The 17,294-nt window shown below is 38.8% G+C and overlaps 1 protein-coding gene across 7 annotated transcripts in view; it reads left to right on the top strand.

The window, feature by feature from the left end:
* The window catches only part of HMGCS1 (3-hydroxy-3-methylglutaryl-CoA synthase 1), a 29,535-nt gene extending 13,051 nt beyond the window's left edge, over positions 1 to 16,484 (top strand). For 5 of the 7 annotated variants that reach the window (XM_049863239.1, XM_049863196.1, XM_049863191.1 and 2 more), the window contains 9 exons: positions 6,652 to 7,109; positions 7,449 to 7,574; positions 8,066 to 8,230; positions 9,296 to 9,461; positions 10,671 to 10,841; positions 11,329 to 11,435; positions 13,172 to 13,297; positions 13,526 to 13,689; positions 14,692 to 16,483. In XM_049863239.1, the coding sequence (XP_049719196.1) occupies positions 6,662 to 7,109; positions 7,449 to 7,574; positions 8,066 to 8,230; positions 9,296 to 9,461; positions 10,671 to 10,841; positions 11,329 to 11,435; positions 13,172 to 13,297; positions 13,526 to 13,689; positions 14,692 to 14,781 (1,563 nt within the window). In that variant the 5' untranslated portion in view covers positions 6,652 to 6,661 and the 3' untranslated portion in view covers positions 14,782 to 16,483. Of the gene's footprint in view, positions 1 to 6,651; positions 7,110 to 7,448; positions 7,575 to 8,065; positions 8,231 to 9,295; positions 9,462 to 10,670; positions 10,842 to 11,328; positions 11,436 to 13,171; positions 13,298 to 13,525; positions 13,690 to 14,691 lie in introns of all 7 variants that reach the window. The other 2 variants (XM_049863230.1, XM_049863212.1) reach the window with 1 other exon arrangement.
* The last annotated feature ends 810 nt before the right edge of the window (positions 16,485 to 17,294 follow it).

Below are 17,294 nucleotides of genomic sequence, written 5' to 3'. Positions count from 1 at the left end.
ACATTGTAGATAAATGGAGAAAATATTGAAGTTAAGGATTTTATTTTGCTTGGGTCCACAATTGATGCCCATGGAAGCAGCAGTCATGAAATCAAACGACATACTGCATTGGACAAACCTGCTGTATGCATGCGAAAGCTGAACAATGAATGTGATCCACAGAGTTGAGGCCTTTGCATAGTAATAAAACACAGGTAAATATCTTCCTTCAAATTTACGCACCAACCACTAGGGCCAAAGATGAAGAAATAGAAGATTTTTATCAGCTGCTACAGTCTGAAATTGATTGAGCACGCAATCAAGATGCATTGATAATTACTGGCGATTGGAATACGAAAATTGGAAACGAAGAAGGATCAGTAGTTGGAAAATATGGCCTTGGTGATAGAAACAATGCTGGAGATCAAATGATAGAGTTTTGCAAGACCAATGACTTCTTCATTGCAAATACCTTCATTCACCAACATAAATGGCAACTATACACATGGAACTCGCCAGATGAAACACACAGAAATCAAATTGACTACATCTTTGGAAAGAGATGATGGAAAAGCTCAATATCATCAGTCAGAACAAGGCCAGGGCCAACTGTGGAACACACCATCACTTGCTCATACAGAAGTTCAAGCTGAAACTGAAGAAAATCAGAGCAAGTCCACGAGAGCCAAAATATGACCTTGAGTATTTCCCACCTGCATTTAGAGACCATCTGAAGAGCAGATTTGATGCAATTAACAGTAGAGACCAAAGACCAGACAAGTTGTGGAATGACATCAAGGACATCATACATGAAGAAAGCAAGAAGTCACTGAAAAGACAGGAAAGAAAGAAAAGACCAAGATGGATGTCAGAGAAGACTCTGAAACTTGGTCTTGAACATCAAGCAGCTAAAGCAAAAGGAAGAATTGATGAAGTAAAAAAACTGAACAGAAGATTTCAAAGGGCCTCTCGAGAAGATGAAGTAAAGTACTATAATGACATGTGCAAAGAGCTGGAGATGGAAAACCAATAGGGAAGAACACGCTCGGTGTTTCTCAAGCTGAAAGAACTTAAGAAAAAATTCAAGCCTCGAGTTACAATAGTGAAGGATTCCATGGGGAAAATATTAAATGATGCAGGAAGCACCAGAAGAAGACGGAAGGAATACACAGAGTTATTATACCAAAAAGAATTAGTTGATATTCAACCATTTCAAGAGGTGGCATATGATCAGGAACCAATGGTACTGAAGGAAGAAGTCCAAGCTGCTCTGAAGGCATTGGCGAAAGACAAGGCTCCAGAAATCGATGGAATATCAATTGAGATGTTTCAAGAAACAGATGCAGCGCTGGAGGTGCTCACTCATCTATGCCAAGAAATATGGAAGACAGCTTCCTGGCCAACTGACTGGAAGAGATCCATATTTATGCCTATTCCCAAGAAAGATGATCTAACCGAATGTGGAAATTATACAACAATATCATTAATATCACACGCAAGCAAAATTTTGCTGAAGATCATTCAAAAACGACTGCAGCAGTATATCAACACGGAACTGCCAGAAATTCAGGCCGGTTTCAGAAGAGGACATGGAACCAGGGATATCATTGCTGATGTCAGATGGATCCTGGCTGAAAGCAGAGCATACCAGAAGGATGTTTACCTGTGCTTTATTGACTATGCAAAGGCATTCGACTGTGTGGATCATAACAAACTATGGATAACACTGTGAAGAATGGGAATTCCAGAACACTTAATTGTGCTCATGAGGAACCTTTACATAGATCAAGAGGCAGCTGTTCAGACAGAACAAGGGGATACTGATTGGTTTAAAGTCAGAAAAGGTGTGCGTCAGGGTTGTATTTTTTCACCATACCTATTTAATCTGTATGCTGAACAAATAATACGAGAAGCTGGACTATATGAAGAAGAACGGGGCATCAGGATCGGAGGAAGACTCATTAACAACCTGCGTTATGCAGATGATACAACCTTGCTTGCTGAAAGTGAAGAGGACTTGAAGCACTTACTGATGTATAGATTACACCTCAACATAAAACAAAAATCCTCACAACTGGACCAATGAGTAACATCATGATAAATGGAGAAAAGATTGAAGTTGTCAAGGATTTCATTTGACTTGGATCCACAATCAACAGCCATGGAAGCAGCAGTCAAGAAATCAAAAGATGCATTGCATTGGGCAAATCTGCAGCAAAGGACTTCTTCAAAGTGTTGAAGAGCAAAGATGTCACCCTGAAGACTAAGGTGACCCTGACCCAAGCCATGGTATTTTCAATCGCATCATATGCACGTGAAAGCTGGACAATGAATAAGGAAGACCGAAGAAGAGTTGATGCCTTTGAATTGTGGTGTTGGCAAAGAATATTGAATATCCCATGGACTGCCAAAAGAATGAACAAACCTGTCTTGAAAGAAATGTGGCCAGAATGCTCCTTAGAGGCAAGGATGGTGAGACTGCATCTTACATACTTTGGACATGTTGTCAGGAGGGATGAGTCCCTGGAGAAGGACATCATGCTTGACAGAGTACAGAGTCAGCGGAGAAGAGGAAGACCCTTAACAAGGTGGATTGACACAGTGGCTGCAACAATGAGCTCAAGCATAACAATGATTATAAGGATGGCACAGGACCAGGCAGTGTTTCGTTCTGTTGTGCATAGGGTCGCTATGAGTCAGAACTGACTCGACGGCACCTAGCAACAACAGCAACAAATATCTTTCTGGTATATACTGTTTTCAGCCAGGATCCATCTGACATCAGCAGTGATGTCCCTTGTTCCATGTCCTCTTGTGAATCCGGCTTTAACTTCTGACAGTTCCCTGTCTATGTACTGCTGTAACTGTTTTTGAATGGCCTTCAGCAAAATTTTACTTGATTGTAGTATTAATGATATTGTTCGATAATTTCTGCATTCTGTTGGATCACCTTTCTTTGGAATGGGCACAAATACGGATCTCTTCTAATTGGTTGGCCTGGAAGCTGTCTTCCAAATTTCTTGGCATAAACAACTGAGCACCCCCAGCGCTGCATCCGTTTGTTGAAACATCTCAGTTGGTATTCAGTCAATTCCTGGAGCCTTGTTTTTTGCCATTCAGTGCAGTTTGGACTTCTTCCTTTAGTACCACTGGTTCTTGATCATGTGCTGCCTACTGAAATGGTTGAACACTGACCAATTCTTTTTGGTACAGTAACTCTGTACATTTCCCATCTTCTTTTGATGCTTCTTGCATCATCCAATATTGAATTTTTCAATATTGGGACTCGGCTTGAATTTTTTTTCAGTTCTTTCAGCTTGAGAAATCCCAAGCATCTTCTTCCCTTTTGGTTTTCTAGTTCCAGGTCTTTGCACCTTTCATTACAATATTTTGTCTTATGGAGCTGCCCTTTGAAATCTTCTGTTCAGCTCTTTTACTTCATCATTTCTGTTTAATTGTACTTTAGGTGAGAATTTACAGATCAAGTTAATTTCTCATTCAAAATTTATGTGCATATTGTTTTTTGACATTGGTTGTAATCCCAGCAATGTGACAGCACACTCCCCCTTGGTTCCCTGTGTCCATTCGTCCAGTTCTTGTCCCTCCCTGCCTTTTCATCCTGCTTTTGGACAGGAGCTGCCCATTTGGTCTTGTATATTTGATTGAACTAAGAAGCATGTTCCTCCTGGGTGTTATTTTTTGTTTTATAGGCCTGTCTAATCTTAGTCTGAAAAGTGGGCTTTGGGAATGGTTTCAGTTCTGGATACTGGAGTGTTCAGGGGCCATGGTTTCGGGGGTTCCTCCAGTCTCTGTCAGACCAATAAGTCTGATCATTTTATGTGGATTTGAATTCTGTTCTACATTTTTCTCCTGCTTGGTGTGGGAGTCTCTGTTGTGATGCCTGTCAGCATGGTCCTTGGTGGTAGCCAGACATCATCTAGTTCTTCTGGTCTCAGGCTAATGAAATCTGTGGTTCATGTGGTCCTTTAGTCCTATGGGCTAATATTTTCCTTGTGTCTTTGGTTTTCTTCATTCTCCTTTGCACCGGGTGGGGTAGGACCAATAGATGTATCTTAGATGGCCACTAACAAGCTTTTAAGACTCCAGACGCTACTCACCAAAGTGGAATGTAGAACATTTTCTTTATGAATTATGTTATGCCAATTGACCTAGATGTCCCCCAAAACTGTGGTTCCCAGGCCACTACTTCATCGTTTCTTCCATTCGCTTTAGCTACTCTACGTTCAAGAGCAACTTTCAGAGTCTCTCAGACATCCATTTTGGTCTTTCCTCTCTTTCCTGTCTTTTTAATGACCTTTTGCTTTCTTCTTGTATGATATCCTTGATGTTATCCCACAACTCGTCCAATCTTCGGTCATTAGTCTTCAATGCTCAAATCTAGTCTTGAGATGGCCTCTGAATTCAGGTAGGATATACTTAAGATCATACTTTGGCTCTTACAAACTTGTTTAAATTTTCTTCAGTGTCAGCTTGAGCTTGCATATGAGCAATTGATGGTCTGCTCCACAGTTGGCCCCAGACAGTTCTGACCAATAATACTGAGTTTCTCTTTCTACAGATGTAGTTGATTTGATTTGCATGTAGTCCATCATCAGGCAAGGTCCACATGTATAGTCGCTGTTTGTTGCTGAAAAAAGGTATTTGCGATGAATAAGTTGTTGGTCTTGCAAGATAGTCTTTCAAGATTTCAATAATTAAAACTTATTACTGTGGCAATAGTCTGTAATTTCGTTATGCCTAATACTATCCCAGGAAACTCTGGTGGCATAGTGGTTAAGAGCTATGGCTGCTAACCAAAAGGTCAACAGTTAGAATCCACCAGGCACTCCTTGGAAACTCTGGGGGCAGTTCTACCCTGTCCTGTAGGGTTGCTATGAGTCAGAATCGACTTGACAGCAACGGGTTTTGGTTAATACTATCCCAGAGTTTACAGTGTGGCAGAGGACAGATGACATAAATACGGGATTTGACTTTTCAGTTTTAGGTGTCAAATTAGTTGTGAGTTGGCAAATGCTATAGATGTTTAGTGAACCAGTTTGGCCCAGGTAATCCAAGACCTTAAGGTCAGTGAAGAACTGATATTCTGCCACCTAAGCAGGACTGTCCAGTTATGTGGTACCTCAGAAAGAAATTGAGTTGTAGAATTTTAGGTGTGGAAAGAATTCTTTCTCTAAAATTAAGGGGCTATGCCTCTGTGCCACTCTTGGGAATCTGAAAATTAACTTTTTTTTTTTTTTTATTCCTGTGCCAGCTGGGTTCTGGTTAGATTGCAGATAGAAAGTACTAAAGGGAGATTAGAAGTTAGGAATAAGATAGGTGTCTTGTTTTTGTCAGTGGCAGCAGCATTGACCTGTGGGTCTGTGGGCTCCAGGTTAGTGACAGGTGCTGGTACTGGTAGCTCCAGCAGCTTCAGTATGAGTGAGGCTCCTGGAAGTTTATAACCACCTTCTCCCTCTTGCTCCCGTAGCCCAGCCAGCAAGTTTGTAACCATTTCCCTGTTTTAAATCTCCCTATTTGAAATAACTAGAGTAATTTCTATTTTTCTGATAAACCCCAGTGCTATTGAGTAGATTCTGACTCATAGCGACCCTATAGGACAGAGTAGAACTGCTGCCCCATAGGGTTTCTAAGGAGTGGCAGGTGGACTCGAACTGCCATCTTTTTGTTTAGTAGCCAGGCTTTTAACCACTGTGCCACCAGGATGGCTCTGAGAGGTTAAGTGATCTATGGACATATGACAGCAGTCCTGAGTGAATAGCACATTTTCGTTACTCTTGGTAAGTAAATCCAGAAGTAAAACTAAAAGTCTCTCCACAGTGTGATGATAGTCTAACCTTTAGTGACTTTTTTTTTTTAAAAAAGGTTTTAAGAGGTGTTATCTAAGAGTTGCTACATATAACATGTGAATCACTGGTTTTCAATTTATTAGATTTTGGGGTTTTTTTTGTTCAGAAAATAACACTCCAGCTATACAAAGCATAGAGTATTGGCAGCTGACCCTGTGATGGGTCCTGGAGCTTCTCTTTGCTTAACGTTTTAATCATTTGGGTTCTTTGTTGGGGATTCTCTGAAAAAATAGGATTAGAACAGCAGGGGCCTTGTACAGGTTGGCTTGATGGACTTCTGTGTTATGGTTTTCTACTTGTTAGGATTCTTTAGATCAATAAAGTATGCAATATTGTTCGATCTCACAACTTTATAAAGTCAATAGCTGTGAATAATCAATGCATTTATGATGAACGAATCATTAAGCTTTTTTAAGAGGCCAGAAAATAGATCATGTAATTGAATTCTGATTTGTCAGCCATATATTTAAGTTACTGTATTTTCTTATACTTCTTTACAACATAGAAGAATCTCATCTGAATTTTGTTTATATCTAATAATCATGTTTTAAATCTAAAAATTTATTTTGAATAAAGTGAAAGCCTGTAAAGGTTTCTAATTGTAGTATGAATGATAGTGTTTCATTCATACTGTAATTGCTACTTCTATATATTTGAATTTACTGCCCTAATTAAAATATATTAAACTTTAAACTATTTCATAATAGCTGAATTCTTATTATCTATTTCTCGATTTGTTAACTTGAAAATCAGTAACTTACAACCTAAAACAATGTGTTTTGTTTTTGTTTTTGTTTTTTTAAAGCTCTCTTAGCATGCCTGGGTCACTTCCTTTGAATGCAGAAGCCTGCTGGCCAAAAGATGTGGGAATTGTTGCCCTTGAGATCTATTTTCCTTCTCAATATGTTGATCAAGCAGAGTTGGAAAAATATGATGGTGTAGATGCTGGGAAGTATACCATTGGCTTGGGCCAGGCCAAGATGGGCTTCTGCACAGACAGAGAAGACATCAACTCTCTTTGCTTAACTGTGGTTCAGAATCTTATGGCCAGAAATAACCTGTCCTATGATTGCATTGGACGATTGGAAGTTGGAACAGAGACAATCATCGACAAATCAAAGTCAGTGAAGACTAATTTGATGCAGCTATTTGAGGAGTCTGGGAACACAGATATAGAAGGAATAGATACAACTAATGCATGCTATGGAGGCACAGCTGCTGTCTTTAATGCTGTTAACTGGATCGAGTCCAGCTCCTGGGATGGTATGTTACATGCCTCTGTTCCAAAAGAAACCTCTCCTTGAGGATGAATAGGCCCAAATTACCTTTTAATTAATGCCACATACAGACCCTTACCAGTTATGGTTGTTTGAATATATTCAGAAAGATAGCTATGATTGTCACCTTCTCTGAATTACAAATTGGTTATCTTTATTCCTTGGACAAAATGATCAATTCAAAATTTAGTTGGAACATTTTCCTTCTTTACCAAGATTGGGAAAGGATATTCTGGAAAAAATATAACAGACTTCAGTTTAGCCGTATGATATCTATAGTGTTAATCATCGTCTTGTGTGTGGGCTAACAACACATATCTTACAGGACGGTACGCCCTGGTGGTTACTGGAGATATTGCTGTGTACGCGACGGGGAATGCCAGACCAACAGGAGGAGCTGGAGCTGTTGCTCTGCTAATTGGCCCAAATGCTCCTTTAATTTTTGAGCGAGGTGAGCACCTGGGAAAGTTATTATTTATATTTTTAAAAGAACAATATGCTGAGAAATCTGAACGTATACAATTAAAAGCTAGTACTTACTTGAAGAGTAATTAATATGAGCACTACCTGCTAAGTGCTTTGTATGTGTTATTTAATCTTCATAACAATCCTATGTGACAGGTGAAGTAAAAAGGGTTGAAGTAGGGTTCAAATAACTTGCCCATAGTCACACGGTAAGTGGCAAGTGTAATTTGTTTTCAGTTTAGTAGAGCAGTTGTGACCCCTCAGTTGGATTTGTGAAACTTGAATGAAAATGTATACCAAAGGAATCTTAGACCTGTTTGTGGGTACTATTATGTTTCATTTCAAGTACACATTGATTTCACCTTGTGATTTCTGTACTGCTAGTATGGAGAGTTGGAAGGTCCCAGATAGTGCAATGTACCGATATACAAATATCAAGAAGTAGAAAAACGACGTTGTCCTTTTTGTTTCTAATAGGGCTTCGTGGGACCCATATGCAGCATGCCTATGACTTCTATAAGCCTGATATGCTCTCTGAGTATCCTATAGTGGATGGAAAACTCTCCATACAGTGCTACCTCAGTGCATTAGACCGCTGCTATTCTGTCTATCGCAAAAAGATCCGTGCCCAGTGGCAGAAGGGTAGGTTTTATCAGTTTTCCGTGGTTTGGGTATCCATTGAGGGCTGGATAATGTGTTGGGTGGCTTTCGTGAGAAACTAATTTATGGGCATCCTTCATTAGTGTCCTTTAACCATTTCCCTCTGACCCACCAAACAGCATTTTCCTATAGTTGAATGTGTAATTTAGGAAAAGAGGTAAGCTTTGGGAATGAGGTATCTGCAAAAATGCTTAGTCTGATTTACCTCTAGTAAGAAAATCAAAGTAGGGGGAAAGAAAGTAACGTCAATTTTATCCATCTTTTGAGGGAAATATTTTAATAAGGTTTTAGTTTGTAATAGCAATCCAGAGAAAACGAATGGAAATAAATTGCTGAACTGATCAGCTCCTCCTGCAGTCTCTTTGCACTTGACCTGTGAATGTGTATTTGCTTTTTCAGTGTCTTCATTTATCCCAGTCTTTAACCCTAAAAGAGCTCTTGAGGTACTAAGGACAGTATTTGAATGAATGCTGTTCTAACACAGAGTATCACATAAAGTATGCTCTTTCTGTAGCCCAAATTTGCCTTATGGAGGTTGTAAGAGAGGCTAAGAAATAATACTTAATAGCATAATGGCTCTGGGTAAGAAGCATTTTTGCAGTATGTAAAATGTCACATTATTTAAGAGTATGTATTTAACAGTACAGTGAATTTTTAACCTTTTTTTACTAGGACCCATACTAAGAAGTAACAACATTGTATGTGTATGCTAAACTGAAATAAAAATGTTGTGACATTACTTATTCTATGAGTTATTTGATTTTATTTTAAAACAAGAATTGAGCCTTACCGATTAAATTGATTACATCACTCACTAATGAGTTAGGACTCTTAAGTTTGAAAAACACTGTAGCGGTGTATGTTCCATCTCTGGATGGCTTTCTTGATACACATTTTAAATCTTAGATTTCATTATACAGTGTGTTTCTGGTTCCTTCCTCATGATGTACTGTTTAAAAATAAAAACATCCTGACCCTGTCCTAAAAACAAACTTCAAAATTAGTAGCCTATATGAATTTCATCATGTTCTTGAACTTCTCTTTCAGAGGGAAATGATAGAGATTTCACTTTGAATGACTTCGGCTTTGTCATCTTTCACTCACCGTATTGTAAACTGGTTCAGAAATCTCTAGCTCGGATGTTGCTGAATGACTTTCTTAATGACCAAAACAGAGATAAAAATAGTATCTATAGTGGCCTGGAAGCCTTTGGGTAAGGGCTGCTGTTATGGTTTTTTTTTTTTTTTTACTTTAGAGCATTTATGTCTGTGAAACTATTATTTGTACACACCTGAAAAATTTAGAGTCAAAAGGATCTTAGAAGTCATCCAGTCTAACCTATTTATCTCATCAGTGAATAAGCTGAGTCCGAGAAAGGTGTGACTTACCTGCAGTAATCTTAGTCACTTCTACTCAGATGAGCTTCTGATGTACTCCTTTTAGCTCCAAACCCATTGCCGTCAAATTGATTCTGACTCATAGTGGCCCTATAGCAACGCTATAGGACACCGTAGAATTGCCCCGTAGGGTTTCCAAGGAGTAGCTGGTGGATTTGAAATGCCAGCCTTTTGGTTAGCAGCCATAGCTCTTAACCACTCTGCCACCAGGGTTTCCACGACTCTCTAAGGTGCCTATGTTTACAACAACAGCCTCTTAACTCTTCCCCCTGCCTCTCTTTACTCCTTGTGTCCCTACCCATCTGCACATTCCACCTATTAAAGCCTGCTTTCATAGCCATCCAAATTTTTTCTCACTTTTAAGGCTCCTTAGCATGCCATAGGAGTCCCTGGGTGGTGCAAACAGTTGAAGTGCTCAGCTTCCAACCAAAAGGTTAAGAGGTTCAGCTCCATGCAGAGGCACCTCAGAAGAAAGCCCTGGTGATCTTCCAGAAAATCAGCCGGTGAAAACCCTGTGGCATACAGGTCTACCCCACACACACGGGGTCGCAGTGAGCCGGTGGCAACTTGACGGCAGTAGCTTACTGGCATGCCCTGCCTTTAGAACTCATTCTGTTTCTCCCCGCCTGTGTCCATTTCTCCTCCATTTGGTAAAGTTCCACCCAACTGTTAAGACTTGGCTCCTGTAATATCATGACTTCTGATTAAATAGCCATTATTATAGACTTGAAGCAGCATTATATTCTGTTTGTTAGCAATAAAACTCTGATGGGTTTTTTAGCCCATTAGAATCGGTTGTCTTAACTTGTTATAAAAAAAAAAAATCTGAAAGAGGGGACCATATATGTGCAACTCTGTTTTCCATAGCAGTTAGCATAGCTGGGTATGTGGAAGGGTGGCTTTTAACTAATGGGAAAACAGAATCACATACTTACAGGCTTGAATATTAATTAGGCCAACTATTTAACATAATAAAATGTAGCCTTTGAACATTGTGAAATTGTTTTTTTTTATAAATCTTTCAGGGATGTTAAATTAGAAGATACCTACTTTGATAGAGATGTGGAAAAGGCATTTATGAAGGCTAGTTCTGAACTCTTTAATCAGAAAACAAAGGCATCTTTGCTTGTGTCAAATCAAAATGGAAATATGTACACATCTTCAGTATATGGTTCCCTTGCTTCTGTTCTAACACAGTAAGTATCAATTTCAGCTGAATAACTCACTTTAAGGTGTTAGATTTCTAAGACCAAATCCAGGGTGTCGGACATGTTGTAGTGGGTGGTAGGTCATAGACAATGTTTTATTTTCAGGCTGTCAAATATGCTGTTGTCCATAGGTGTGAAGGATATATGGGGAGCTAGAGTTCTTCCAGAAGTATTTGTGATTTCATATTGGCTTTCCTGGCTACTGTTTTCATGGGTTCATTATTCTGGACCTGTAGTTGAAGCATAAATCTGCAGTTGACAAAGCAACTTATTTTATGGTATAATAACTTATAAACCCCATGATTCCCAAAGAGATGAAAAGTCTTGTTTTCAGTCTGTTTACTGTAATATTAAAACTTTAAGTTAGATCCCTGAGACTATAATATGAGATTTTTCCTACTTATGTGGCTTTCCATCACACATCATGGCTTAGGATCAAACTTCTTAATAATTGCCTTTTTTTCCTCCTGTGCAGGTATTCCCCTCAGCAGCTGGCAGGAAAGAGGATTGGTGTCTTCTCTTACGGTTCTGGTTTGGCTGCCACCTTGTACTCCCTTAGAGTTACACAAGATGCTACACCTGGTGAGTGCTGAGTCTTCCAGTGACAATTTATCAAGAGACTCCTATGGCAAAGTTTATTTAGCAGGCTTTTCAAGTGAGCACCTGAGTCTGTACCATAGATCATTATAGCATTTTTACCTTTATTACTTCTTTCAGCACAGGCACATTTTTACTCTACCCTAGAAATTTGCCTTAATTGGGTAAAGGGTAGGACTACGTTTGAATCAGGGTATCTTTTTTTTTACAAGTCAGAAAGAAATTATCAGCTTTAAAAATTTTTTAAGGCATGATGTTTCCTCCTTTTGGCAAATTATTTTATCCCTTAACTCATTTTTTTAAGCGTATATAAACCCATTGTGGTTGAGATGATTCCAACTCATAGTGACCCTCTAGGACAGAGTAGAATTGCCACATAGGATTTCCAAGGAGCACCTGGTGGATTCGAACTGCTGACCTTTTGGTTAGCAGCCAAGCTCTTAACTGCTGCACCACCAGGGCTCCTTAAGCATATATAGCTAGAAGGTATAGGTATGGAAGGGGAAGCATATTTATTTAACCCAGGCAGCATATGAGTCAACACTTATGATTGAGTCTGATGGTATGAGTGAATAACATCAGAATCATTTGTTTCTGGTTTGGCTTTATACTAAATTATCTAATTTTTATAAAAGATTTATGGTTTGGGCTCTGTTTAATAAAACATTTGTGCCTTTACTGAGCAGGAAAGAATAAGAACAAAGACTGGTGGAAGACTTGACATTACTTTAAGAATATGCGATGGTGTATATAGAGAAGTTACTTAGCTTCAAATCCCACCAATGTCCTAACTTGTCTGTTGGCTAATATTGAAATAAATGTATAGTCAGAGGTCATAGGACACTGTGTCAGATAGATCCCATCTTATCTACTAACTAAATGATAGCCAGTAGTTCTAAGAGAAATGAAAAGGTGTTTTTATCCCATCGGCAATATCTCATTCAGGCTTCATTTTGGCATGCTATTTTTCTCTTATTTTTTAATTTTTTTCTTTCTTTTTTTTAATTGTACTTTAGATGAAGGTTTACAGAACAAACCAGTTTCTCATCTCAAACAGTTAGTCCACACATTGTTCTGTGACATTGGTTAACAACCTTACGACATGTCAAAACTCTCTGTTCTCATCCCTGGGTTCCCTATTACCAGCTTTCTTCTCCCCCAGCCCTGGGGCCTTCCATTCCCTGCCCCAGGGCTGGTGCGCCCCTTCAGTCTTGTTTTGTTCCATGGGCCTGTTCAATCTTTGGCTGAAGGGTGAACCTCAGGAGTCACTTCATTACTGAGCTGAAGGGATGTCGGGGGCCATACTCTCAGGACTTCTCTAGCCTCTGTCAGGCCAGCAAGTCTGGACTTTCTTTTTGAGTTAGAATTTTGTTCTACATTTCTCTCCAGTTCTGTCTGAGACCTTCTACTGTGATCCCTGTCAGAGCAGTCAGTGGTGGTAGCGGGGCACCATCTTGTTGTACTGGACTCAGTCTGGCTGAGGCCATGGTAGATGTGGCCCATTAGTCCTTTGGACTAATCTTTCCCTTGTATCTTTAGTTTTCTTGTTTTTTCCTTACTCCTGAAGGAGTGAGACCAGTGGAGTATCCTAGATGGCCGCTCACAGGTTTTTAAGACCCTAGACGTTACTCACCAAAGTAGAATGTAGAACATATTCTTTATAAACTATGTTATTGGCGTGCTATTTTTAGTATTAATGTTGGAATTATTTACTATTTTAGGGTCTGCTCTAGATAAAATAACAGCAAGTTTATGTGACCTCAAATCAAGGCTTGACTCAAGAACTTGTGTGGCACCAGATGTCTTTGCTGAAAATATGAAGCTCAGAGAGGACACTCACCACTTGGGTAAAAATTTTAAATTGTGTTTAAACACATAAATATATGTCCAAAAGGCTATTGGAGGGCTACAATAATGTTATACATGCTGCATATAAGATAAAAATATCTAGACTTTATTTAGTATTAGTTTTTGTGGGTAAAGATTGTAGGGAAATATGTAGCTTATCTTTAGTTTTATTACCAGATGAGTTATATATCATAACTAATTTTTCATATTCTCTGACTTTCTTTTAGTCAACTATATTCCCCAGGGTTCAATTGATTCACTTTTTGAAGGAACATGGTACTTGGTTAGAGTGGATGAAATGCACCGAAGAACTTACGCTCGGCGCCCATCTCTGAATGATGACTCTTTGGAGGAAGGAGTAGGACTTGTACATTCAAACAAAGCAACTGAGGTAAATAAAGCTCTTTGTGTCTGGTCTTATGCTTTGACTGGGTAAGAGGTTTCGACCCCCATATCTCAGGGCTTAGGGGGCCTAACTGAGATTCAGCAACTTAAAAGAATGCCAATAAAACAGTGTAATTCCGAGCAAGTACTCTGGGATTAGATACCAGCTGTGCCACTTTCCAACAGTGTAAAGTGCTTTGCACTTAAATTATTAGCATTGAAAAAACGCATAGGACATACTTATTGTTAGGTGCCGTTGAGTCAGTTCTGAGGCCTAGCGACCCTACCAGCTTTTATTAATAACACCAAAATTTAAGAGAAGGCTAACCCAGGGAGAAGGCTCCAACGGGACATATGGAGTAGGGGCAGGGTGTTGAGCCCTCACATCTTTTCTTTCAGACCTTTGTCAAATTTGTCTCCAGAGTATCAAGAAGTAATAACATAGCTATGATGTGAATTCATATTATATGCTAGTCTCTTTACTTGCATTCTCTTATTTAACCCTTAAAACAATCCCCTTGAGATAAGTGATAAAAAAAAAAAAAAAAATGATATTACCCCCATTTTGGAGATGAGGTTCCTGTAAGTTAAGGGAGTTGCCCAACATCATAGCTAGTAAGTATGAAGCCAGGCCTTAACCAAGGGCTCTATAACCTTGAAGTTCTTTCTTTTATTTTTCTGCTCATCACAGCTTTCATGGATGCATAGTCTTACTCCTTGCTGTTATACAAATTAGGTAGCTAGTCAAGCCACAGTGCCTGAGCTGCCAGTGCAAGATGTAACAAAGCACTGTGTTTGGTGGGTCCCTTGCTATGTAGGTAATATAATAAATTCACCATAAGGTGAAGATAAATATTTATTTCCCTCCATGAAAAGTTACATAGGGCATATTTAGCATAAACCTCTCCAAAGTTGTGCTTTATCGGTTTCTTCATAGGAACTTAATTACTGCCATGACTGTTTTCAAAAAAAGTCTTAAGAACCAATAAATTTTTTCCTTTCCTTTCAGCATATTCCAAGTCCTGCTAAGAAAGTGCCAAGACTCCCTGCAACAGCAGCAGAACCAGAAGCAGCTGTCATTAGTAACGGGGAGCATTAAGACACTTTTGTGAGGTGTTAAGACTTCAGTGTGGGTTGGGGTAGTTGGGGTATGGGAGTGGTTGGGGGGAATGGGGACAATTTTAAAGGATTACACGTTGCCTAAATTTTTATGTAACTGACATGGAGCCTGGAAAACTCTCGTGTTCTTCGGAAAGTCTTAGCTAAAGTGCTTCCTGTTGTGGTTTAGCTGATGCTACATGTACTGAAATGACGTGAAGGGCTCTGTAAAACTTCATACCTCTCTGACTCTTTGTAGCATGAAGTTTAGCTTTTAAATGTGGTGTAATGAATCATGTGCTTCTGACAGAAGAAAACAGAGGTACTAGTCTCCACTTGTTTTTTTTAAAAACACGTAAGAATTTTGTAATACTTTGAACAAGTAAGATTACTGAAAATGTTCATAGCTTGGGGAATGTGGTCTTAAAATGTCATATGCACAAACCCTGTTTGGAATATGCTCTTTTTCTAAAATTCGTAAATGTTAAGGGGAGAGGAAAGAGTTAGGACGGTCACACTGGTTCTGGAAACTGAAATGTTGGTTGGTTTAATCCAGGCCAGCGCTGACTGAATGTTATTGTAATGACCTCAGTGAACAGACAGATGCAAGCCCTGAGAGACTTCTCGTATAGAAAAGACGATACATTTGGAAGTTCTAGGTCAGCTCCCAAATCAAGTTCAAGGTGACCTATGCTGAACAACATTGAGATGTTACTGGAGCTACATATGAGGAAGTTTGCTGTTGCAATCCTTCTTTGCACCTTGTTTTGAAGGACAAATGAATCCTTTCTCTTGCTGCCTTTTTTCATTTAAAGCAAAAAGGTGTAGGATAGGGGCAGGGCATTATGAAGTTACTTCTGATGCTTCAATGTTATAAATTCATCTTAAAGACTGACACCCTAAATTCATGATGTCGGCATTCCTTTTTCATTTTGTTTGTATCTGTCCAATGAAAATACGGTTACAACCCAAATTTTTACATAGCCTGCCTAGCCAAAAAGAATATTCCACTTCAGGGTCTAGAAGTAGAATCTGTAAAGCATTTTGTCAGACTTTCACCTTAAAAAAAAAAAAAGTATCACATGGGATGGATAAGAACACTGGTTAGACAGTTACGTAGATCTTTTTGGTGCTGAACATGACATGAGCCTTATAGATTGTAAAATAGAGGTAGTTGGAACTAATGTACAGAACTAAATTTTTAAAACTTTATTTGCTGTTAGATTCTGTGAAGTTTCATTTACCTAAAATAACTTACACAAATATGAAATGTAATGTTTCAAATTGCAAGGTAATATGTATTGTATTGTAGTGTTTGTAAAATACTCTTGTCTAATAATAACTAGTAGTATTTTGATTTGTACAGTCATAATTTGTTAAAATGACTTCATTTTAACATCCACTGATGTAGATTAATAATGTAAGTTCAGATTTAAAGATAATGGGAAGACGGTGCATGTAATACTTTCACAAGTATTGGGAGTTCGGTCTGTTTTGAAAAAAGTAATTTAACTTTTGGGGGCCAGGAAATGGGTTTTCTCAAAGTCCATTGCCGGCAATGGGCAGGCCTAGTAATACTTGGCTTAGAGCATTAACTGCACACCTTATTAACAGAGAGGTGAATAACTTTGAAATAAAGCTTTAGAGAAATATTTCAGATCCTTGAGTAGTCTTTTTTAACCCTGAACTAACAATTTAGTTAAGAAAAGAGCTAATATGCTTGTTTTTTTGTTTTCTTTTGTTTGTTTTTTAAATAAGAGCCTTCATTTTATTTCTTTCATTCATCATTCAATAAATATTTGAGAACGTAATATGAGCTAGGCACTGTGCTTAAGCCAGAAATAAAAAGATGTGCAGGATAGTCTTGTCTTCAAGAACTATTAGTCTAGTGTGGAGGAATTTGTACTGATTATTTATTACTCTTACACTCCAAACAAAGAAATTAATTCCCAGAATGGGTGGTAAGCATGTATAAACTTTGCTATAAATATTCATGAAGCGAGTTACTGGGTTTTCCTAATAACAGAACCCAGGACTAAGGGTTAGCAATTACATTTTGTAGTCAGTGTAGAGCTGCTTACTACCTGCTAGTGATTCCCAGGGGTTTTATAGGGAATACTTACATTGGCAGTAAAATTGGACTAGGTAGCCTCTAAGAGGAGTCCCTGGGTGGCGCAAACAGTTAAGCGCTCAGCTGCTAACAGAGTTGGCAGTTTGAGTTCACCCAGAGGATCTCCGAAGAAAAACCTGGTGATCTACTTCTGAAAACCAACTATTAAAGACGCTGTGGAGGTACAGTTTCACTCTGCCACACATGGAGTTGCCGGGCGTCAGAATCCGTGGCAGCTGGTTGATTTTTTTCTTTTTTTTTCCCCGCCTCCAAAAGCCCTGTCAACCCTTAGGAGTCTATGAATTAAGAATTAAGCCAGATTGATAATCAGCTCCAGTTGATTCCAACTTTATTTTCTAATACCGATCAGCTCATATATTATCATCATGTCGAGATTCAACACT

The sequence above is a fragment of the Elephas maximus genome, chromosome 2 (genome assembly GCF_024166365.1).
Source record: "Elephas maximus indicus isolate mEleMax1 chromosome 2, mEleMax1 primary haplotype, whole genome shotgun sequence".
NCBI lineage: Eukaryota > Metazoa > Chordata > Mammalia > Proboscidea > Elephantidae > Elephas > Elephas maximus.
This window is presented reverse-complemented; position numbering and strand designations above follow the sequence as displayed.